Raw genomic sequence first — 24082 nt, forward strand, 5'->3', positions numbered from 1 at the left:
CTTTTTGCTCTTTTTTCTTACTTTTCTTTTCCTCTTTCCTCTTCCTCTCCCTAGCTCTGAAAAACCCTAACGTTCTCTCTTTAGAAATCTCTCTTCTCACCAATAATCAAGCCTAAATCTCTTGTAAAAAGCAAAGCCCACGTAAAGATGATTTTCACTGATTGGATTGCGTTTTCGTGAAGAGTTCTTTAGCTCTTACTTCATATTATGAAATTGAAAATTAATAAAAGATTGATAATTATAAAATGGGTTAAGATGTCAAGTCATCACAAGAAATTGAAAATTACTTCATTATACTTCACTTACTACTCAATGAGTTTTTACTTACTATTTTATTAGATTTTACTTACTATTCAATTAAATTTACTACTCAATAATCTTCCACATACTATTTAATTAGCTTCTACATACTATTTCATTAGAATTCATTTATTACTCAATGAGTTTTCACTTACTACTGTATTAAACTTTAGTTATACTACTTAAATAAACTCCATTTACTACTCCAGTAGACTTGACTTACTACTTACTATGTCACGACCCGAACCCGCCCCTATGGGTTAAGGACATGACCGGCCAGTAATCCTGTGATTACCTACGGCCTCAGACCGAAATAAGATGACTTGTCAGAGTAAAGGGGCCAAACGGAAGCAAAAATTAAAACTTTGTCCATAGAGTCGTGCTTATATGCACATCAACAGACCATACTCAGATACGTTAATAACCCACATCAAAATTACAGTTTCACAAAATTCATTACAGACAGGATCATCCAAAACGAGTCAACCTATGACAGACTATATACAGATATACATAAATTCCTTGCCGACAAGACCAAATATAAAATACATGGCAAGGAGGCAAGGATAGGTCTCAAGAGTGAGACGCAAGGCTGACTTCCCCAAAACTTGGATTTTTCCTAGCAGACTTCACTGGGGCTGGGTTTGAACTTCCCTTGGCTCACCTACAAACACATGAATGAGCGTGAGCGATAGCCCAGTGAATAATATCAAATACAAAAGTCATATAAACAATATGTAGAACAATATACTCCAAACGGCCTTGGGCCCAATTCATATTCCTACTTAACATATGTACATTTATACAAAGTTCAGATCGAGTGACTGTAGTTCTAAACATATTGGCCTTTGGCCCATTCTGATTTCCATCTACGTCAAAACGGCCTTCGGCCTATTCATTCATGTCAAAACGGCCTTCGGCCCATTCATTCATGTCAAAACGGCCTTTGGCCCATTCATCTGTGTCAAAACGGCCTTTGGCCCATTCATCTGTGTCAAAACGGCCTTCGGCCCATTCATTTATATCAAAACGACCTTTGGCCCATTCATTTATATCAAAACGGCCTTTGGCCCATTCATTTATATCAAAACGACCTTTGGTCCAATTATTATTTCAAAACGGCCTTTGGTCCATTCATTTATATCAAAACGACCTTTGGTCCAAGTATTCATTCATGTCAGACCTTTGTCCATAATCCCAATTAGCAACTCATAAAGCTTATAAGGGAATACACAATTGGACATTGATAAGCTTTCAAGTATTGATATTAATCACAGTGATCGGCTTGTGGATTTGCCCTGGAACTTGACCCTACACATTTCATGAACACAAAGGGTCACTAACAGTTCAATCCGTTCTTTAATTCACATATCTCTCTTTAGGCTTAATTCACATTTCATTTGCTCATTTATAATGCTTAACATATGCCTAAGAGTGCTTACAAGTGAAAGAGAACGGAAAACAGAACACAGAATGCATGAACGAAATTTCAGAAAACAGGGTCTCCGTTCGAGCGTCAACTTACCCGCTCGAGCGGACCCTTAAGGCCTGCAAAAGTACTGGTTGCATGAAAAATACGCTCGAGCGTTAAATAGGGCGTTCGAGCGGAAGTCCTGTTAAAACAGCTCCCACGCTCGAGCGTTAATTACCCCGCTCGAGCGGACATCAAGTCTGCAAAAAGGTACTGGGAGCCCGCATTTCCCGCTCGAGCGTCAGGTTCCCCGCTCGAGCGGACCTCAAAATTCTGGAAAACCCAGAACTGTGTTCCTGAGCTTCATTTCGACTTTCAACCAACAATTCATGCATGTTATGGCCCAAATTACACATTTACACATGCTAACATGCTACTAATACAAGATTACAACATCAGGAAGCTCAATTTCATGATTTATCTACATGCATGTCCCAAAATATCTCAAACCCATCACCAACATGATCAAATTCAAACATTCAAGACTTATACCCCCATGTTTTGTACATGCATGCCCATTTTGACTTCACATTCATCCCAAATAATGCAATTAGTGCTCATTGCTATAAGATTCAACAACGACATGCTTGCATGTGGGATTACACTACCAATCTTTCACAATTTCACAAATTACATGCTAGATTTTATGACTCCATAGGAATTCTCTACATTCATGTACATATCAAGCCTCAATTTCAATAAAACCAGCTCAAATCATGCTATTGATCACCACAACTCTTGAACACACAAGATTACACATTAACTCATGGATTCAAGAATCAATGCTTACCTAGAGGCTCAATTCTTTCAATTTATGGTCAAGTCTAGAGCTGCCTTCAAGACTTCCAAGATTTAAGAGCAAAACTTTGATTTCCTCCCCTCTCTCTCTCTAGTTCGGGTCTCTCCTCCTCTAGAGAGTTTAATCAGCCCCAAAAATGAAATAAAAGGAGGGAGTTGAATGCATAAGCGTCCCATATAACCCCACTAAGCCCCATTAAGTTAATATCACATATTGGAGCACCAATTCGTTAATTAATCAATTTAATCTGGCCCGAATCAGTCTTTCAATTAAATTTCACCGTAGGCTCTAAAAATTATGCCAATCACAATGGCGTAATCAATTTCGGGTTCTGTGGCCGATAAGGCCCTCAATTAAGTTTCCAAAGCTAATTATTCAAACAGATATCCCTACGGTGAACAGATAAAACTTCAAAATCACATAATGGCACACAAAATCATGGTAAACACATAATCATACTCAAATTAAGGACCAATTAGAATATTACGGAATAGGGGTATCACATACTACATCATGATAAATAGACTAGAGTTATTACTCAGTTCCACTTATAATTTGATTGGACTTCACTTATTGCTCATTTAAACCCTACTTACTATTAATGAGTTTCTACTTACTATTGAGTAAGACTTTACTTACTAGTCAATTAGCTTTCATTACTACTTCATTCTATTTTACTTACTACTTAATTAAACTTGACTTACTATTTAATGAATTTTTACTTACTACTCCATTAGATTTTAGTTATTACTCAATAAATTTCCATTTACTACGCAATCAAACTCTGCTTACTATTACATTAGACTTGATTTATTATTCAACAAAATTTCACTTACTACTTTATTATAAGTAGATTTCACTTACCACTCAATAATACTCTACTTATAATTTCATTAGACTTCACTTTCTTAAATATGAAACTCCATTTACTATTTTATTAGAGTTGACTTACGACTCAATGAGACTTTACTTACTATTTTATTGGACTTGACCTACTATTTCAATAAATTTCACTTACTACTCAATTAGACTATATTTATTACTCAATGAGACTCTACTTAATGCTTTATTAAATTTGACTATTACTCAATTAAATACCATTGACTGTTCAATAAAACTACACTTACTATTTCATAGTAAGTAGATTGACTTACTACTCAATAAGAATTCACTTACTATTTTATTAGACTTCATTTGCTACTTAATGAGATTATACTTACTATTTTATTAGACTTGAGTTATTACTCAATGAGATTTCACTTGCTGTTTCATTAAATTTGACTTACTACTTAATGAAACTCCACTTACTATTTCATTAAACATGACTTACTACTTAATGAGACTCTACATGATATTGAATGATTTTTCTTTAACTAGGTGAAATGCTATTCCAACAAAATCTTAAATTTCATAAATTAAAAATATCACATCATGTCAAAATAAAATATTGATGGAGATAGAGACTGAGATATAGATAAATTCTTACCTCAATAATTTTTTGAATTTGTAAAAATTAAAATTACCCTCTTTCACTTATCATTTGTTACAAAAATCAAAAGCAAAACCCAATATTGTTCATAGTGTTTGTAAATGAGTTGTGAGGTCTTCTATATTCTCCTAATTAACTATCTTCTTATATAGCAATTACTATTTTTAAGTACAGTAGTTAAAGAAATGTAATTCTTGTAGATGTATTTATTTATTGCCATTAATAAAAATGTTGACAAATGAAAAGTTTTCCTAGGTTTATATTTTTTTTAATTTTTCATTTATGATTTAAAATATTGTAGATATTAAATTTGTAAAAGTATATTCATTGCCAATTATCTGAATTTTATAGGGGAAAAACTCATTTTATGGTAGATATTAAATTGATAAAACGTTATGAATTTATAAAAATTTCTAAAAGATTTGATTATGAAATTCATATAAGTTATATAAAACATACAAAATTTATGAGTAATAAAACAAAATATGGATCTCAAATTCTTAAATAGTAATTAATGCCTTGAGGTGTCGTTGGTTAAAAAAAAAGATACTTCTTTTAAATTAATTTTTACAAAAAATAAGTTTAAATAATTTACATTTTAAAAGAAAATAGTTTACAATTTATTTGTACTTGTTTTATTTATTTTTAATATTATTTTGAAAAGTAATTTTTTCACAATAATGACTTTATAAAATTTGGTAAATTAGTAACAAATTTTAATAAATTAATATTCACATGCCATATTTTACTTTCTACAACTCACAAAAGACTAATAATATACTTATCACTAGTTTATATGACTTTTAATGTACTACCGTATGTGTCAACATATCATTGGTGTAATGTATTCCACTACTAATGTTTATCTTCAATGCAGTACTGACACATGAGTTGTGTTAGGTCCCTGTGTTGTCAAATCCGGAGACAAAATCTTATGTTGGTTCAAAACTGTGTTTTTCTGTTTTTGTACTGTCCGCTCGAGCGGAGACTCTTGAGCTCGAGCGTAGATTAGCAGGTCACAGTAGTTTGACAGGGCAAGCACAGATTCTGGAAGGTGTGATTTGACGCTCGAGCGGAAACTCCTACGCTCGAGCGCAGCTCTGTTTCTTCGTATGCAGTTTTTGTTCAGTCCGCTCGAGCGGGCTATGTTGAGCTCGAGCGGAGATCGCGGTTGCAGATTCTTATTTAAAGCTGCTAACGTTGTTTTGTTGGACACGTTTTTTTAGATCTGATCAAAACAAACTAGGGTTGAGTTTAAAGTCTTCTTGGGAGATTTTTGAGAGTATTTCTTGATGTCTTGAGAAGAGTTCTTCACTCAGGATCTAAAATACATACATCAAGGAGTTGGTTTCTTTATGTTCAAGAGAGAGTTCTCTTCGGTGGATTCCGAAGATTCTAGCATATAGTTTCGAAAGGTGTTTGATTCTATATGTGGGTGAGGTTGTGGAATCAACTTCAAGATTGATCAGTTCCGAGATGAAGTCGTGAAAAAGAGTTACAGAAGATTCGGAGACAGATTGACTAAGTTGGGTAATTTGTAAGCTATCTTTGTAATCTTTTTACTTCAGTAGTGGATTGATTTATGGCGTTTCGCCCGTGGTTTTTTAATCACAGTTGGAGGTGTCCAATTGTGGTTTTTTCCACGTAAAAATCTTTTGTGTCGATTTATTATTTAATCTGACAAAACAAACAATCTAAATCACTTTCGTAAGTGCTTGTTGATTTAGATTGTGTGTTTTGGATTTTTGGGATTTGGAATATTTTAATCTTGATCTAATCACGAATCACTTAGATTTTCAATTGGTATCAGAGCGGGTCACTCTTTGTTTTTTCAAAACTATAGGAGTGTGATTTTGTGTGATTAGTATCATGGATTCTATTCGTGAAGGTAACTCCACTCATAGACCCCCTTTACTAGACGGTACAAACTATTCTTATTGGAAAGCTCGTATGAGAGCATTTTTAAAATCCATCGATGAGAAAGTTTGGCACTCCGTAATCTTTGGGTGGAGTGAACCTACAATCACCATTGATGGGAGTGATATTCCTAAACCCCTGGATAAATGGGACGCAATTGATTACCAGAATTCGAGTTGGAACAGCAAAGCTCTCAACTCCCTCTTCTGCTCTGTCACACCTGAAGAATTCCGTCGAATTTGCACGTGTGAAATAGCAAAAGAGGCGTGGGATATTCTTGAAACGATTCACGAAGGTACCACCTCTGTTAAAAGGGCAAAACTTCAACGTCTCACGTCCGCCTTTGAAACCCTTTTTATGCGCGACGATGAGACGTTCGATGAATTTTATGCAAAACTCAGTGATATCGTGAATTCCTGTTTCACTCTCGGTGAGAAAATCCCGGAAGCAAAAGTTGTTGGAAAAATTTTGAGGTCCCTTCCCGAGAGGTTCCAACCAAAGGTGACAGCCATTGAGGAGGCTCAGAATGTTGATACCCTCAAGCTCGATCAATTGGTTGGAAATTTGCAGACTTATGAAGCCCACCAAATTTCTAAGAAAAAGCAAAAAGAAAATATGGCCTTCACGAGTGCCCATGAGACTGCAAAACCTCCGGAGACTGAATTTGATTTAGAGTCTGAGATGACGGCTATGCTTACAAAACAGTTTAAAAATTTTTTGAAAAAGAAGCCGAATTTCAGAGCCCCTATTTCAAAAGATAAGAGTAATGACAAACCCAAAAATGTTCCACCAAAATTTGCTCAAACTACTGAAAAAAAGATTGTTAGGGGACCAGGGGTCAAGTGTTATGAGTGTCAAGGCTTTGGTCACATTGCCCTTGAATGCCCTTCGAAAAAGAATCGAAAGAAAGTCTACACTGTAACTTGGGATGATGAAAGCGGGTCGGAGCAAGAACCCGAAGAACCTGAATCTGGAGAAGACGGGGATAGTGCTTTTATGGCTTTTTGGTCCACTTTCACTCAAACTCTTCCAAAGCCAGCGGAGTTAGCTCGTGGTCAGAACTTGCATCATGCTCCTACTTTTGATGGGAGTAACTACCTGTTTTGGAAAATCAGAATGAGGGCTTTTCTGAGAGCCTTTGATCCAGAAGGCTGGCAGGCCATTGAAGAAGATACAGAAAGTGTTGACAGTCCGAGCAATCTGAGAGCCCTTAGCACTATTCGTAGAGCAATTTCTGCTGAAGAACAGCAACGGGTTGTTCGTTGCACAAAGGCTAAAGAGGCATGGGAAATTTTGAGCCAATTCCATGAAAGAGGAAACTCACATTCACCACCATCCAGCGACTTTTCAGTCCTAGTTGCAAGATTGGAGGAGGCAAAGGAGAATGAAGAGCAAAAAGAGGATGATGAGACATCTGAGGATAATGAGGAGATCAATGGCGATGAACTACAACAAGCCTACGAAAAGCTGTACGAGGAATCTTTGAATTTATCCAAACTCAACGACAGACTCTCTCTCAAGCTCAAGACATGTGAGAGTGAGAATGTCAGGCTGAAAGAAGAACTTGTAGCAGCAAAGCAGAATATTGTCAAGATCTCGAGTGACAGGCAAGACTTATGTGGAAAATTACTATCCTCTGAAACTGAAAGGAATGAACTTCTGAAGGTGTATTCCACATTTGAAGAAAAGCTTGAAAGTCTTGAGCTGTCACAAGCCAGATTGGAAGAGATAATCTGTCAAAAGGATGAAGAGCTTCGGGTTGCTAGAACCACTATTGCCATGTGGAACAAAGGTTCAAAATCCTTAGAAGACATCCTCGGGTCTCAACAAATGGGTTGCGACAAAAGCGGGTTAGGCTATGATGCAACAGCACACAAGGGACAGGCCTCTACTTCACATGACAAGAAGACTCAAGCAAAGGGAAAATTGAAGGTAGACCAGGCTGATCTCTCTCTCCGTCTACCGAAAGCTGGTAAAATCAACAAAAAGGAGGTAAAACCAGTTTTTATTTGTCATCACTGTGGTAGGTATGGCCACATTCGTCCTTACTGTTTTGAACTCTTTGGTAAGGTGTCTCAAAAGGGTAGAAATTCTAATACTTTTTGGGTTAGGAGACAACCTTACATGTCTAGGCTGAACACCAAGACTAAAAAGGTTTGGATTAGAAAAGAGGATTTGACTTGTTTTGTTGCTCACACTGCTCTAAAAGCACGTGATTCACACATGTGGTATCTTGATAGTGGGTGTTCTCGCCATATGTCCGGTAACAAATCCTACTTCACCTCCCTTGACAAATATGAAGGAGGAATTGTTACCTTTGGAGACGGTGGCACTTCGAGAGTCATTGGTAAGGGCTCTATAAGTGTTGCTGGTCTTCCCAAGCTAGATAATGTTTTATTAGTTGATGGTCTTAAAGCAAATCTTTTAAGCATTAGTCAAATGTGTGATTCCCATCATGAAGTATTGTTTTCTAAAAATAAATGTGAAATTTTGGATAAAAAAGGAAATACTGTCTTACATGGGGTTCGCACATCTGATAACTGCTATGGGATTGTTACAACTAATGATCTCACTTGTCACTCTGCCATCATTAGTAACATTGATTTGTGGCATCAAAGATTAGGTCACATGAATTTCAATGACCTAACTAAGATTGCCAACAAAGAGCTTGTGAGGGGAATACCTAAACTAGGTAAGACTTTGAGCCATGTGTGTGGACCATGTCAGCTTGGAAAGCAAACCCGTGCTCCTCATAAAAAAGTGAACAGCTTTACAACCAAACGTCCTCTTGAATTAGTTCACATGGATTTAATGGGTCCTACTCGCACTGAAAGCATCGGAGGTAAAAGATACATTTTTTTAACTGTTGATGATTTTACTCGATTTTCGTGGGTAAATTTTTTAAGAGAAAAATCTGATACGTTTGATGCTTTCCAGGCCTTAGTCCCTAAAATCCAAAATGAACAGGGTGTTTCCATTGGGCGTATCATAAGAATCCGAACTGATCATGGTCGTGAATTTGAAAATAGTTCGTTTTCGGATTTTTGTGATATGCATGGAATCAAGCATGAATTTTCTGCTCCTATTACTCCACAACAAAATGGAGTTGTTGAGAGGAAGAACAGGGTTGTTCAAGAAATGGCTAGGGTCATGCTCCTTAGTAAGAAACTTCCTCCTAAGTTTTGGGCTGAAGCCTTAAATACTGCTGTTTATGTCATAAATCGCGTGTACTTAAGGCCCGGCACTTTACAAACTCCATATGAATTGTGGAAGGGGTTGAAACCTAATGTAAAATACTTCAAAACTTTTGGGAGTAAGTGTTACATCTTCAAAGATAGAGAGCCTTTGGGCAAATTTGACTCCCGAAGTGATGAAGGTATTTTTCTAGGGTATTCAACCACTAGTAGGGCATTTAGAGTCTATAACCTGCGAACTTCATCTTTAATGGAATCTATAAATGTGGTTATAGATGACACAGGTGCACCTACTCCAGCAACAAATGAGGATGATAATGATGAGTCTCCAATCATGGACACGGAATCACAAAATCAAGGAGAAGGTGTGGACCCATCACAAGAAATGGTTACAGAACCATCTTCACAGGTAAGGTCAAGTCCAAAGAGTGCTCCAAGGGACATAACTCCTGTTGCCCCGGTCACTGCGAGTCCTGAGCTTAAACCATCAGCTAGGGTGAAACTAAATCATCCAGCTCAACAGGTGATTGGAAGTGTCTCGGATCGAATGAAAACCCGAAGACAGATTCGGGATGAGGTATCACATATGTGTTATGTTTCTTTAATTGAACCTAAAAATTTTAAAGAGGCCTTGCTAGATGATAGTTGGGTCAATGCTATGCATGAAGAATTAGGTCAATTTGAACGTAACAAAGTTTGGACTCTAGTTCCCAGACCTAGAGACATGAATGTGATAGGTACCAAGTGGATCTTTAAAAATAAATCTGATGAGAATGGTACAGTTGTTAGGAACAAAGCTAGGTTGGTTGCTCAAGGCTACACACAAGTAGAGGGTGTTGACTATGATGAGACGTTTGCCCCAGTTGCACGTCTCGAATCTATTCGTATTTTGCTTGGTGTTGCATGTTTTCTTGGCTTTAAATTGTTTCAAATGGATGTGAAAAGTGCCTTTTTGAATGGATACTTGAGAGAAGAGGCATATGTTGAGCAACCAAAAGGGTTTGAGGACCCTAAATGTCCCAATCATGTCTACAAGTTAGACAAGGCTTTGTATGGGTTGAAACAAGCCCCTCGAGCTTGGTATGATAGACTTACTACATTTCTTCTTGACAATGATTTTCAAAGGGGTAGTGTGGATAAGACCTTGTTTGTGAAACATACTAAGTCTCATATTCTTGTTGCTCAGATTTATGTTGATGATATTGTGTTTGGATCCACTGCTGAACATCTTGTGAAATATTTTTCTGATTGTATGACACATGAGTTTGAGATGAGCATGATGGGAGAGTTGTCTTATTTTTTGGGTCTTCAGATTAAACAGTCTTCTTCAGGTATATTTGTGTCTCAGTCTAAGTATGCGAGAAATCTTGTGTCTAAGTTTGGTCTTGAGTCTTCCAAGCATGCACGCACTCCCATGAGCACCAGTCTTCACCTCTCCAAAGATTCTTCTGGTATGTTGCTCGTTTTTTCACAGGTGATTGGTGGATGATGAATTGGCTTGATGGATCGATATATGGCAAGATTGGAAAGTTTGTTTGTTCATAGATTTGTTTTGAGTGTTTTAGTTTTAGTTTTTGAATCTTGTCTAGTGCTTGTGTTTCAGGATTCTTGTTTAGGAAAGTTTTGTCCGGGAATTGACAAAGGGGGAGATTGTTAGGTCCCTGTGTTGTCAAATCCGGAGACAAAATCTTATGTTGGTTCAAAACTGTGTTTTTCTGTTTTTGTACTGTCCGCTCGAGCGGAGACTCTTGAGCTCGAGCGTAGATTAGCAGGTCACAGTAGTTTGACAGGGCAAGCACAGATTCTGGAAGGTGTGATTTGACGCTCGAGCGGAAACTCCTACGCTCGAGCGCAGCTCTGTTTCTTCGTATGCAGTTTTTGTTCAGTCCGCTCGAGCGGGCTATGTTGAGCTCGAGCGGAGATCGCGGTTGCAGATTCTTATTTAAAGCTGCTAACGTTGTTTTGTTGGACATGTTTTTTTAGATCTGATCAAAACAAACTAGGGTTGAGTTTAAAGTCTTCTTGGGAGATTTTTGAGAGTATTTCTTGATGTCTTGAGAAGAGTTCTTCACTCAGGATCCTGCCCTTTATAGGAGTATGATAGGGAGTCTTTTATTATTCTCGGGGCGTCAGAATCTCGATTGGGTTCGAGAATTCTACTGTAATATGGAGGGTATTAGGGATTATGAGCCTTCTTTCACCACTTGGGTTAGGTCCAAATCCATTTCTGTCACCCCTGCTTTGATTCGCCAACTACTTCAGATTGAGCAGGGTTCTCCCCAATACTATCCGTTTCCTGTGCCTGATCGTCCGACATGTGACTTTGATGAGGTGTCTTTGGAACTTTGTGGTGTTGCCCGTCATTGGCCTAAAGGCGGTTTGATTAAACAGTTTAATTTGATTGTCTGCGCCAACATCCTTGTCACCACACATTCTTCCGAGGTCAAACAAGACCAAGGCTTCATTCTGTCCTGTATTGCCAATCACCGCTCTATTGATCTTGCCTCTCTTATTGTCACCAAAATGATCAGTGCTCATGGCCATTCCAAGCTTGGCCTTCCTTACGGTTGCTTGATCAACCGACTTTTGTCTGACCTTGGGGCTCCTACCCTTGATGATGATGAGTTTGCCTCTCCCTCTCGCCCTTTCACTAAGAAAACTGTCTCGCAGAGTCGGGCTCATGTTAAGGGGGAGTCCTCTAGGGCTGGTCCTTCTACAGGTACCGCTGCTGGTCTTGCTGAGGAGGTTGAATATGATGCTGCTGCTGCCGGGGGTGAGGAGGATCCTACTCCACCTGTTCCATCTAGCTCGTTTCCTGATCAGCTTCGCCATTTTGAGGAGGCCATGACTCGGAGGTTAGACTTTCTTGATGCTCGTTTTGACGCCTTTGATGGTCGACTTGGTCAGCTGGAGCAGACTGCTGCTCACAATACTTCGCAGCTGGATCACATCATTTCCTTACTGACGCTTCAGCCGCCACCTCCTCCCTCTGGTGCTTGATTTGTTGCTTTCTTCATTCCCGGTCAAAAAGGGGGAGAGTTTGGATCCATATCTGCTGCTGCTGCGCGATATTGCTGGATATTGCTGACACATGGATATTGTTGATATATTGGTATATTTTGTTGATGGTTCTTGGATATTGTTGATATATTTAGTTTCGTTTTGTCTTTTGGTTATGATACATGGATATTTTTTTTTTTTTTTGATATTTTGTTCCGTTGGTTCTATTGAATGGATACATTTTGCTATATTCTTATATAGTTCCACAAGTTTTGGTTTTTCTGGTATGTTGCTCGTTTTTTCACAGGTGATTGGTGGATGATGAATTGGCTTGATGGATCGATATATGGCAAGATTGGAAAGTTTGTTTGTTCATAGATTTGTTTTTGAGTGTTTTAGTTTTAGTTTTTGAATCTTGTCTAGTGCTTGTGTTTCAGGATTCTTGTTTAGGAAAGTTTTGTCCGGGAATTGACAAAGGGGGAGATTGTTAGGTCCCTGTGTTGTCAAATCCGGAGACAAAATCTTATGTTGGTTCAAAACTGTGTTTTTCTGTTTTTGTACTGTCCGCTCGAGCGGAGACTCTTGAGCTCGAGCGTAGATTAGCAGGTCACAGTAGTTTGACAGGGCAAGCACAGATTCTGGAAGGTGTGATTTGACGCTCGAGCGGAAACTCCTACGCTCGAGCGCAGCTCTGTTTCTTCGTATGCAGTTTTTGTTCAGTCCGCTCGAGCGGGCTATGTTGAGCTCGAGCGGAGATCGCGGTTGCAGATTCTTATTTAAAGCTGCTAACGTTGTTTTGTTGGACACGTTTTTTTAGATCTGATCAAAACAAACTAGGGTTGAGTTTAAAGTCTTCTTGGGAGATTTTTGAGAGTATTTCTTGATGTCTTGAGAAGAGTTCTTCACTCAGGATCTAAAATACATACATCAAGGAGTTGGTTTCTTTATGTTCAAGAGAGAGTTCTCTTCGGTGGATTCCGAAGATTCTAGCATATAGTTTCGAAAGGTGTTTGATTCTATATGTGGGTGAGGTTGTGGAATCAACTTCAAGATTGATCAGTTCCGAGATGAAGTCGTGAAAAAGAGTTACAGAAGATTCGGAGACAGATTGACTAAGTTGGGTAATTTGTAAGCTATCTTTGTAATCTTTTTACTTCAGTAGTGGATTGATTTATGGCGTTTCGCCCGTGGTTTTTTAATCACAGTTGGAGGTGTCCAATTGTGGTTTTTTCCACGTAAAAATCTTTTGTGTCGATTTATTATTTAATCTGACAAAACAAACAATCTAAATCACTTTCGTAAGTGCTTGTTGATTTAGATTGTGTGTTTTGGATTTTTGGGATTTGGAATATTTTAATCTTGATCTAATCACGAATCACTTAGATTTTCAAGTTGATATATTAAAAGTGATATACATAGGTGGTAAGTGTTGCATCACTCCTTACAAAAAAGACTAAATGTAAAGGGAAAATAGTTATAAATAGTGTGTCATTAGTTTCATGTATTTAAAATTAATTTATAATACAAAAGAGACCACAACTTTTGAGACAAAAAATGTGACCTAATTAACAGGTAATATTGTTGAGTTGTATTTTATTTATATTCAAATACTAAATTTATTTATAACAAGTAGTAAGTGAGTTAATGAGAAATAGTAAATATGTTTGTAATAAATAGTAAGTTAGATCTATTTGTTCATTCTTAAATTAACTAAAACTACTTTACCTTTTGAGAAACCACCTTAATTTCCTATCTATTTTTAGTCATAATACATCTAATGGTTAGGAATTCATCATATCCAAATCCAATGGTGCATATGTTTTTAGGTACCATACATGAAAACTACTTTCATGTATGTACTCACTACAACAAAAATAGTCTTTGGAGACGAAAACTAATGACAAAAATAAATTTTATCACAAAATATGTATCTTTTAATAACGAAAATAATCTTTCATCTCCAAATGTACCATTTTTAGAGACAAAAATAAAATTTCGTCACCAATCCAAATACATAATAAAAAAATTAGGTGACAAAATTATTTTTCGTCATTATTTATATTTTTTTTGTCACGGAAGATTTCCCAGCTATTTTTTCGGAGGGTATCAAAATTTTGAGACTTTTGGTGACGAAACAATTGGTCACCAATTATAAAATTATTAATGACGAATATATTTTTGTCACCAATAATTTTTAATATTTTAATATCATTTAGTGACAAAACTATTTTTGTGGCCAATATTTTTATCTTTGGTGAAGAAATAATTTTGTCACCAATAAATGATTTGGCTGCTAAATATTTTAGAGGGAAACGAAAATACATTGGCGTCTATGGAAGCAGATCTGTTCTTCTTAAAAAAAAAAAAAAAAAAAAAACCTGTTATGCTTGGTTATACACATAGACCTCACACACACACACACACACACACACACACACACAAAATAATTTCTCCATCAAACCTAATTTCACACATCTTACACTCATTCACGGGACTAAGTTTCCTCACCGCCGCTGCTAACATTTCATCGATTCACCGATCGGCTCACCGCCGATAGCCTTTCCTCACCCTCGCCGTTGGTTTCTGCTTCCCTTGCTGCCGATCGTTAGCCTCTCCTTTCCTCACTGCCGCTGCTATGCCGATCGGCTCACCACCACCGCTGTTAGTCTCTCTCTCTTAATGCTCTCTCTGTGTAATAGTTTCGTCCGCTGCTCTCTCTCTAGTGTATATGCTCTAGATACATATAATATATATATATATATATAACTTCAGCAACCAATGTTCATCTTTCTTTGTATGTGAATTTTTTTTCTCTTTTTGTAAATCCAATTAAGGCCATTGTTCTGGAAATTGAATTCTTTATATGAATTTTTTTTATTGGCTTGTGTATTGAACCAAGATTTAATCCATTAGCTTTCCTGATTGTTTAATTAATTAACCTTACCTTTTTAAATGCTTCTGTTAACTAGGGGATTTGATTATTATTTTTATTTATTTATTACATTTGTCTTCAGAAAGAAGAGAGGCCAAAACTCATCTTAGAGTAAGCTCGAAGGATGTGAAGATTGTAGATAAAGTAATAGGATATTTGATTGAGTTCATTATTGTTACGTTTGGGATTTTTTTTTTTTTTTTTTTGAGATGTTTATAAGCTATATTTTGTTGATATGTCTATTTTCTTTCAGCATCTCTGCCCATGGAATGCTAATTTTTTGTGTGATTGTTTTATCTATCCTTATTCCTCTTCACGAAGTAATTTTCTGTGCTTTTCATCCATTAATTATTCAGAGCTATTTAGTATTATGATTTCTACAATCCTTTTATGCCTCAAAATATTCTTGTGACAACTTTTTTTTCTTTTCTATGACACTGCATATTGCCCTTCATTGACCCTTTGAATCATGGACTATTCTGTTGTCTAAGCCTCTAATAACCTTTATGGTTCAATTCTATTACTTTATTCAATTTATTCTATAATACTAGAACACTGTCATATTTCTATATAAATATAGATATGTAGAAGTTAGTAGTTTACATGATAAGTGTTAAGATGTAGAAATTTGTTGTAAGCAGGGAAATACTGAGAGACCGGAAGTGCGTGTAGTCACATGGAACAATGATGAGCGTGCAACAGATGCACTACCTGCCCATGGCTTTGAGCACTACAAGGCAAAGGACTATACCCTTGCTCATGCTCCATTCTCAGGTAAAAGTGTCCAAGAGTTTATGAATTTGCATTCAAACAGTGGTAATACTTATGCATTTTTATGTAGGTAGCAGCTATGCAGGTGGGCAGTGGGCTGCTGGTGGTGAGCCATTATACTATATTGTATCCCCACAGGATGTAGTTATTGCAAAACCTAGGTTAGTTCAATTTTATCTTTCCTTAGTTTCTATATTAATAGAATGTCAGTATGTAATTTTCCTATTGATAATTAATTACAGCACAAAAGGCCAGAATATTTATAATCCGAATACACTTTTCAAATATCCAAAATATCTTTATATTTTTTTTTCACTTTTTACATATTTCAATACACTTTACACAGTTTTCAACACTAATAACAGCCCTAAGGGCTGTTTTTAGCATTATCGTTAATTATATCAATCTATATGCTATCTTATCTATAAAGTAAGAAGACACTTTTTTCGCACTTGTGAATCCAATCATTGCTTAATGCTATCTGTCAAGTTTAGTTCATGAGATGATTATTATGCAAACATTAGGAGTTATCTGTTTAAAGTTCTCCCCCCGCTTCTCATCTTTTTCATATGTCTACTTACCAAATACAGTATCTTTAGAATTCCAATCAAGCATAGGCTCCTCACCATTTATGGATATCTAAATCTGAATACTTCAAGTTTGTGAGAAGGTAGATAGAAGTGAAAAAAATCGGGAAGTTCTTATTGAAAAATAAGAAAATGGTGAAACAAATTAAGAAGGTGCATGAGCAGATAGGTGTCCCAGTTGGTTGGGGGGTGCTTGAGCAAACAAGTGTAGAATTCATCCATTAGTTTTAGTGAGTTCAATGAATTTTTTATTTAATGAATTTAAGTGTATGTCATCTTGATATGGTGAGTTAATTGCCTGAAAATGGAATGCTTTAAATTTTAATTCACCTTGATAGAAAAAATTGTGGGATTTAAAAGCATAATTTTGATTCCTTTACTGCTCGCATTGTTTGTTTTGCCATTATATCATCTCCTATGCCATATTAAAAATCACAAACTCTGTTGATTTACAAATGCAATTTCTTGTTGATTGCTAGGGATGCAAAAGATCATATTTCTTCGCTCAATGCAATGCACTGGATACTTGTCTAAGGCCCAACATTTCAAAATTCAAAATAATGGCTTTTATGCCCCAAATGCTAACATTTGGAAATTCAAAACAATTGCCTTTATGGCCTAAATACTTATTCGGCAACAAAGCCAAGAAATGATCAACCAAATGAAATCCCTCCATAGCATAAATAATTCAATGCTCCAAAACTTTACGAAGCAAAATTCATGTCTCTTCTGTGGCTCCAAATTAAAGCCTTTTAAGGGCATTGTGCTTCTAAAAAATAAAAGAGCCACATTAGGGATTCCAACTCCACCGAAGTATAAGGTGGTTAAAATTAAAATCTAGTCATTTTCTAGATAAAAGATGGTGCCTAGTCCCCGACAATTGGTTATATATGCCATTTCCATTTATGACGTGCAGACAGTCATTTTGGCAGCCATAGTATGGTTGTTTTCACTGTCTCCTGTTGTCAGTTTTGATTGTTTCACTTGCAAAATCTTTTTCCTGTACATGTGGACAATAACTAAACTTTTCTATGTATTACCTTCCACAGTTCCATATTATATTATAGTATCGGTAGTAATACATTTTCAATTTGTCCACTATGTATGCAGGTGGGGACTAGCTATCTTGATCATTTGATTGTGGACAGGAAATATACTGAAGCCGCATCACTATGTCCCAAATTGTTGCGAGGATCGACTTCTGCATGGGAGAGGTACTAAATACTAAGTATGACTCTCCGTAAATTTATTTTTAATAACTAGCAGTGGGTTATTTCTCACAGATGGGCTTTCCACTTTGCTCATCTTCGTCAGCTTCCTGTATTGGTTCCATACATACCAACTGAAAACCCAAGGTTACGTGATACTGCTTATGAGGTATGCAATATTTGACATTTGTTGAAAACTTAATTTGATACTTCATATGTTCTTTGGACTTGCTAAATTGGAAATAAAGGTCTTAGCAGTTTTTGTTAATCATCTACAGGTAGCTCTTGTTGCTTTGACAACAAATCCATCTTTTCACAAGGATCTCTTGTCAATTGTCAAATCTTGGCCGCCTATAATTTATTATGCCTTGCCTGTTATCTCAGCCATAGAACCTCAGCTTAATACTTCATCCATGACTGATGCACTAGGAGAGGTCGGTATGAACATTGTTATCTTGATATTGATTACGAATTTTGGTTATTATTACATCTTTTCCATTATGAATTACTTTACCATGTCAGGCACTAGCAGAGTTGTATGTAATTGATGGACAGTACGAGAAAGCTTTTGCACTATATGCTGATGTAAGTGCTCTATATGGAGTCCTGCATAGTTCACGCAGAATACTAGCGACAGCTTAAAGTAGTTACACTGCTGAATACACTCACATGATGCTTTGCAAAATCAAGCTCTAGCTATACTAGTTTCTTGACATTAACTTGGTTGTTTCCTTACTATTTAATTTTCTTTTATTCTTCAACTTATGAAGCTAGATATATTTGACTTTCTTGAAAAACATAACTTACATGATGCTCTTCATGAAAAGGTATGTGTATGTTACCACATTGGGTGATTTTTTTTTGGTTCGTATCATATCTAAGCTTGAAATTGCCCATTTTCTTGATTTTCTTTTTGTTTCTGCTGTTGTTATTGTAATCATTATCAGCTATTACCTAGAAAGGAAAAATTCAAAGAGAACACTGAAACTTCTTTATTGATACTTTCTTTTGTAATCTATGAATGTGTAGGTTGTCCAACTGATGATGATAGATTGCAAACTTGCAGTACCATTGTTGACCCAGCACAGAGACTTAATCACTGCATCTGAAGTTGTTTCACAACTTTTGGCTGCGGGGAATAAGTGTGATTCCAGATACTTTTTACATCTGTATCTGCATTCGCTATTTGAAGCTAACCCGCATGGTAGAAGGGATTTCCATGATATCCAGGCATGCAGAAAGAGAATTAAATTCATATTAGAAAATGCTTTCACACTAGAGTTGGTCTTGTTCTTAACTTTTGAAGTGATGGGGAGATTGAATCAGAAGAGGCTCATGGGATGAAAATTGATGTGCACAAATAAAAAGAATTGCATAATTATGACGCCCCAAATTTTGATAATATAATACAACGATGCACCGGGGTTTTACTAGAGGATACACATCATTTTTAAGCACAAAATACAAATAATTACACTAAAATAAAATATTAATAATAGTTACAAATAAAATTCTTCAAGTCTTTAAATACATATCGGTTCCTTGATACAAAAAGATTATCCAAAATACAGGAAATATACAATCTAATTTCTAAGGCAGCCACGGTTCCACAAAGCTTTTAGGGATTCTGTTCTTGGTGCAAAACTCGCCTTCACTTGGCATAAAACGCCATGAGCTTGGAATGCCCAATAAATACACACACCCCGACCCTTTTCCCATTCCAAATACACAAGAACATAACGGCATGGTCATAACATACAATGAAAGCAACAATTAAGCAGAGCTTATAATTAAATTTCAGTTCTCATGAATAATAGTCACTTTTAGTTAGTTCTAGGCAACTCCCCGCGAAATGCCATTCCTACCCAACCACTAACTCTGGCCATGGGCAATTCTGACTCCCCCTTGGTTAATACAATACCAATGCGTCGCTTACCGCACAATTACCAATGATGCCCACGCACCTAGGTTACATACCCAAGTGGTGACATCACGGTCTGCCCCAAGGAAACGGGCTTCCAGGGATACTCTCCCTGTGTGAGACCCTCACTGCCATCCTTATGCCTCCCATTTCCGTTAAGCAGCCAGAATACCTCCCGTGCTATGTTAGGGTTCGAAAACACACTTGCGCAAGATTTCACAAAAATGGAACACATTCCACTATATCATACTCTTGAATTCATAGTTCATTATCTCATAAAATTTAATACAATGATCGCAACCCATTACCATCCCATTTGATTTCCCCTTTATTAAGTGCATTATGTTGTTAAGTGCATTATGTTCTCAGTTATAGCAAAGCATGGTCAGTATAATTACGAATCCAAACTGAACAACAAGTAATTTATTCATGGTAAATCAAATTTACAATTTATCACAGATTACATATCAAGACTAAGGCATTCAAGAAACATAGAATATAAGAGTTGCAAACCAAATAAGAGCATATTAACACAAATTTCCAGATTTTCAGATTTTGAACCAGTTTGAAAATAATTTAAAAAAAAATACTTTTATTGGCCCTAAGTACCTGGCCTCATGTGAGTTTGTAGATAAATAAGTCTAGTTTCAAACTCAATTTACGAAAGTAGGATAGGTATTTTAGATTTTAAGATAATTCAGAATTACCAAGATCTGTCCAGATTCGCTGACCGCTATGCAAATCGGTTTTTCTCTCAAACCCCTCACTCTCTTGAGTTCAAACAAATTTTAGTTAAAATATAACACCAAGATTAAGATTTTGACATAAAATTGGGCTCAAGATTATTTTTCTGGAATTTTATAAAAATAGAGAAAGTGGACTGTTTTTCTGGTTCAGTGAGTAACAAACTTATAAGAATTGTTTAGGTGTTAAATATACATCTTTAGGCCCTACCAAAATTATCACATACTCTAGACATACCAAATATTGCACCATAAAAATAGATTTCGATTTTATGGAGTTTTGATAGGAAAATAAATTCAAGAGAGGGAAATGATTTGCTGCTGGAAATTTAAGAAAGAAAGTGAAGCATACCATTTCTTGATTAATACACACTTAGACAAGAGTGTAGGCCTAGACTACAACATATATATACAAAGAGCATGTATTAGGAGGGGAAAAACAAGTGGTAAGAGAACTTGAGAGAAGAGATGTTGTATGTTTACCTTTGTTGTACAAGACTCAACACAATTCTTCCTTTTCTTCTTCTCTTCTCTCTCATTCTCTCCCTCTCTCTTTTTTTTTCCAAGATCACTCTCTCTCACTCCTCTAGTGAATGGCTAAAAATGTATATCATAAGGGGGAGAAGTGTGCTTATATATATAGAAAAAACACTGGGAAGGTTTCTTGGGGACTAAGATCCGTAAGTGCAAATTGTCAAAGTTGCCATTATGGTCCTTTCATCCATCACATGATCAACAACTTAGGCTCCAAGACATATATATATATATATATATATAATATTTGTATGAGATATTTGTATTTATAAACGTAATATAATACAAGTACATTAATTAATAAAATATTACAATTAAGGGTTGGAATGAAATAAAATAAAAGTATATAGGGACCAAGTCTAAATTTATGAAACCTTGACATTTAGCATACAATATACTAGCGTTAGAAAATAGTTAAAATAAAAAATTTGGATCCTGTTAAATTAAAGCGCAAACAAAGGCGGGGAACCGAGCAAAAACGACGTTACCGGGAATTAAGATTTTAAAGTGATGAATCTATAATTATAGGGTCTAATAATTAATAATATGGTTTTAAAGGTGATTATTAATCTACCGGGATCGATTAGGGTTTACTTGAATTAATCCACGATGCTTTCCGATTCTAGGGTTTAAAACGCAATTAAATGAAAATTCAAGGGCTTTATTGAAATAAACTGAAGGTTAGGGATTTAATGGTAATTACAAAAATTACGGTCTCTACAACCTATCCCCCTTAAACAAATTTCGTCCTCGAAATTTGAAGTAGTCGAAAAGTTGTGGTTAATTTCCCCGCATTGCATCATTGTGCTTCCAAGTAGATTCTGACAACGTATTTTAATCATTTATTTTTTTTTCGCAAAAATTTTAAACTACCCGTTGTATAGGGTCTCTACCAAGTTGTATAGGTAATGATGTCGTTGCTTCATTGTGAAAACCCCTATTGCCAATTTTTGATGTGGTAGTCCACGTACTCACTATGAATGTATCCTGATGATCGTTCCCTCGATTTTTGGTGTCATTACGTTCGTTGATTTGTGATAACCAGGGAAGTTGGTCTATCCCCCTTAAATAATAAAAGCGTCCTAATGAATGTGTAACTCATCTCATTCTTCTAGTTGCCATCGATCACGATTAGTGTACAAACAGTCAATCTGTGTCCAAGATGATTTTATATTTGGACCTCTTCATGCCTTGGAGATTGAAAATCAAACGCATCCATATAGTAAAGACAAAAGAATATGATGAATAAAGCATGTACTCAAGAGTTCTAAAACTATATTCACAAAAGGAAAAGGAAATTTACATCGTCTATATATATTTTACAAAAGGTCAGTCAAAAGAGTTATAACTAATATCCTAATTATATTTTTCCTAAGTTAGCCATGGCTCGTACTGTGGTTCCTTGGGTTCATATGTGGTGTACTGCTCTTCCTCAAGATACTGCTTAGTGAGATGTTCAGTTTCTTCTCCTTGCAGTGCAAATATTCTACCTGTTGGCCTTTGCTTGTTAACCGGTCTAGATTTCTGATTGCTCTTCGCCTTGTAATTTTGTTGCCTAGTAGCTCCTGAGTTAGTTACCCATGGTTGCTGCCCGCCAATAACCTGCGTATTTGCTCCCGAGCGCTCTCCTCGATTTCCGGCCAATTGGGGGCATTTAAACCTCCTGTGTCCCATCTATTGACAATGATAGCACTGGATCAACCCAGTTGGCCTTGTCTGAAAAGTCTCCTTTAGATTTTGCTGCTGCGATTGTTGGGGTTGTTGGAGTTCCCTAGAATACGGCTTCTGTGCTGCATGCCTTCGACTATTTCTTTCGGGTCCTACATTGGAATGATTGTTTTGTTTCCTCAAACTCCAAATCCTCTTGGAATCTGACACCTCTCGTTCTGAATCAAGTGCTGTGTCAACCACATCTGCAAAAGTGGGAAGTCGCATGGGCAAAACTGTTCCTTGAATTGTAGGGTCTAGACCCCATTCAAATTTTCGTGCTTTGTTTTCATCGTTTTCTACATATCGAGTCGCATAACACGCTAACTCCTCGAACTTTGCCACGTATTGGGTCACCGTTATCGTGCCTTGTTCTAGGTTCAGAAATTCACGAATTCTTTCTTGTTTGACCGTGTTCGGAAAGTACTTCCTCAAAAATAACTCCTTAAACTGCACCCACGTCATTGCGGCGATGTCCCTAGATTCCTGAATCAGAGCCCACCAATGATCTGCTTCCCCTTCAAGTTGGTAAACTACTAGATCAATCCTATCAATGTGTTCAGTTATTCCCATTGTGTTGAACATCTTTTCAATTTGCCGGATCCAGTTTTCAGCAATTTTTGGATCAGGTTCGCCAATGAAGATCGGTGGTCTCTGTTTGCGAAACTCGGAGAATAGATGTGTCCTCTCATTCTGACGCATTTTCCTCAGCCTTCCTAATTCTTCCAAAATTTGATTTCCAACATTCTCGGGTAAGTTGGCAGCGGATGTAGGCGCGTGATTGTCATTGTTGACCCTAGGTGCTGCATTCCTATTTATATTGGCATCATCATTGTGGTTGGTGGCGTTATTGTTGCCTATGTATTTGTTTGCTCTTGTATGGTTCACCATCTACCAAATGTGCAGTTAAGTGCAGGTTAGAGTTTTGTTAATGCGGTTAGTCAAGGAAATTACTAAAGTGAAATGCTCTACTCGAAACATAATCCAAGTAACACTTAATAAGCACCTAAGGTAGTCTTACTCAACCATCGACTCTATCACCACTCTCGATCGCTCTAGGCAACTTCATGTTTCGGTTCGCTGATTGAATCTAACCTTTCCTTTCTTTATTATGAAATTCTAGTTCCACTACCCTTGTCTAAAAGGCTTTCTTCAGCACCTGGTACCAATAGTAGAATCGTCGATGCCCGGCTACATGCTTTCACGAATCGACGTTGCCATGCCCGAAATTCAAAGAAACGTCCTAGGGTTGGTTGAGAAAATTTTAATTTTTGACATCTTCTTGTCTCTAGACTAAGTAGTGTTATCATAATGTAATATAGTTGGTGGCAAGGTTGTTTCTAATCGCAAGTCGAATGCGTGGGTAAGGGTTGAACCTAAGCTCTAATACCAAGTTGTGACGCCCCAAAATTTGATAATATAATACAACGATGCACCGGGGTTTAACTAGAGGATACACATCAGTTTTAAGCACAAAATACAAATAATTACACTAAAATAAAATATTAA

At 36.6% G+C, this 24082-nt stretch overlaps 2 protein-coding genes across 4 annotated transcripts; one reads left to right on the top strand and one right to left on the bottom strand.

The window, feature by feature from the left end:
• Nucleotides 1–14644: 14644 nt before the first annotated feature.
• On the top strand, nt 14645–19072 carry LOC114313335 (vacuolar protein sorting-associated protein 41 homolog). 3 transcript variants are annotated; one of them, XM_082911222.1, is made up of 7 exons: nt 14645–14831; nt 15741–15876; nt 15944–16034; nt 17571–17837; nt 17947–18102; nt 18191–18253; nt 18698–19072. In XM_082911222.1, the coding sequence occupies exons 5-7, from the start codon at nt 18082–18084 to the stop codon at nt 19010–19012; spliced, it is 399 nt and encodes a 132-aa protein (XP_082767348.1). In that variant the 5' UTR covers nt 14645–14831; nt 15741–15876; nt 15944–16034; nt 17571–17837; nt 17947–18081; the 3' UTR covers nt 19013–19072. The 3 variants fall into 3 exon arrangements, with proteins under 3 accessions (XP_082767348.1, XP_082767347.1, XP_082767349.1); XM_082911221.1 differs by having other exon boundaries at nt 15744–15876; XM_082911223.1 differs by having other exon boundaries at nt 15744–15876; nt 18053–18102.
• Nucleotides 19073–22540: 3468 nt separating this feature from the next.
• Nucleotides 22541–23464, bottom strand: LOC114313352 (uncharacterized). Its single transcript, XM_028259739.1, has one exon. The coding sequence runs from the start codon at nt 23462–23464 to the stop codon at nt 22541–22543; it is 924 nt and encodes a 307-aa protein (XP_028115540.1).
• Nucleotides 23465–24082: the final 618 nt, after the last annotated feature.

This window comes from Camellia sinensis, unplaced genomic scaffold (assembly GCF_055761805.1).
Source record: "Camellia sinensis isolate YWXY unplaced genomic scaffold, ASM5576180v1 Unanchor10, whole genome shotgun sequence".
In the NCBI taxonomy this organism is placed as follows: Eukaryota; Viridiplantae; Streptophyta; class Magnoliopsida; order Ericales; family Theaceae; genus Camellia; species Camellia sinensis.

Coding starts and splice junctions, on each gene's coding strand:
- LOC114313352 (XM_028259739.1), bottom strand. CDS start 23,464: ATGGTGAACCATACAAGAGCAAACAAATACATAGGCAACAATAACGCC.
- LOC114313335 (XM_082911222.1), top strand. CDS start 18,082: ATGACTGATGCACTAGGAGAG. Junction 18,103..18,190: donor TGACTGATGCACTAGGAGAG/GTCGGTATGAAC, acceptor TTACCATGTCAG/GCACTAGCAGAGTTGTATGT. Junction 18,254..18,697: donor CTTTTGCACTATATGCTGAT/GTAAGTGCTCTA, acceptor ATGAATGTGTAG/GTTGTCCAACTGATGATGAT.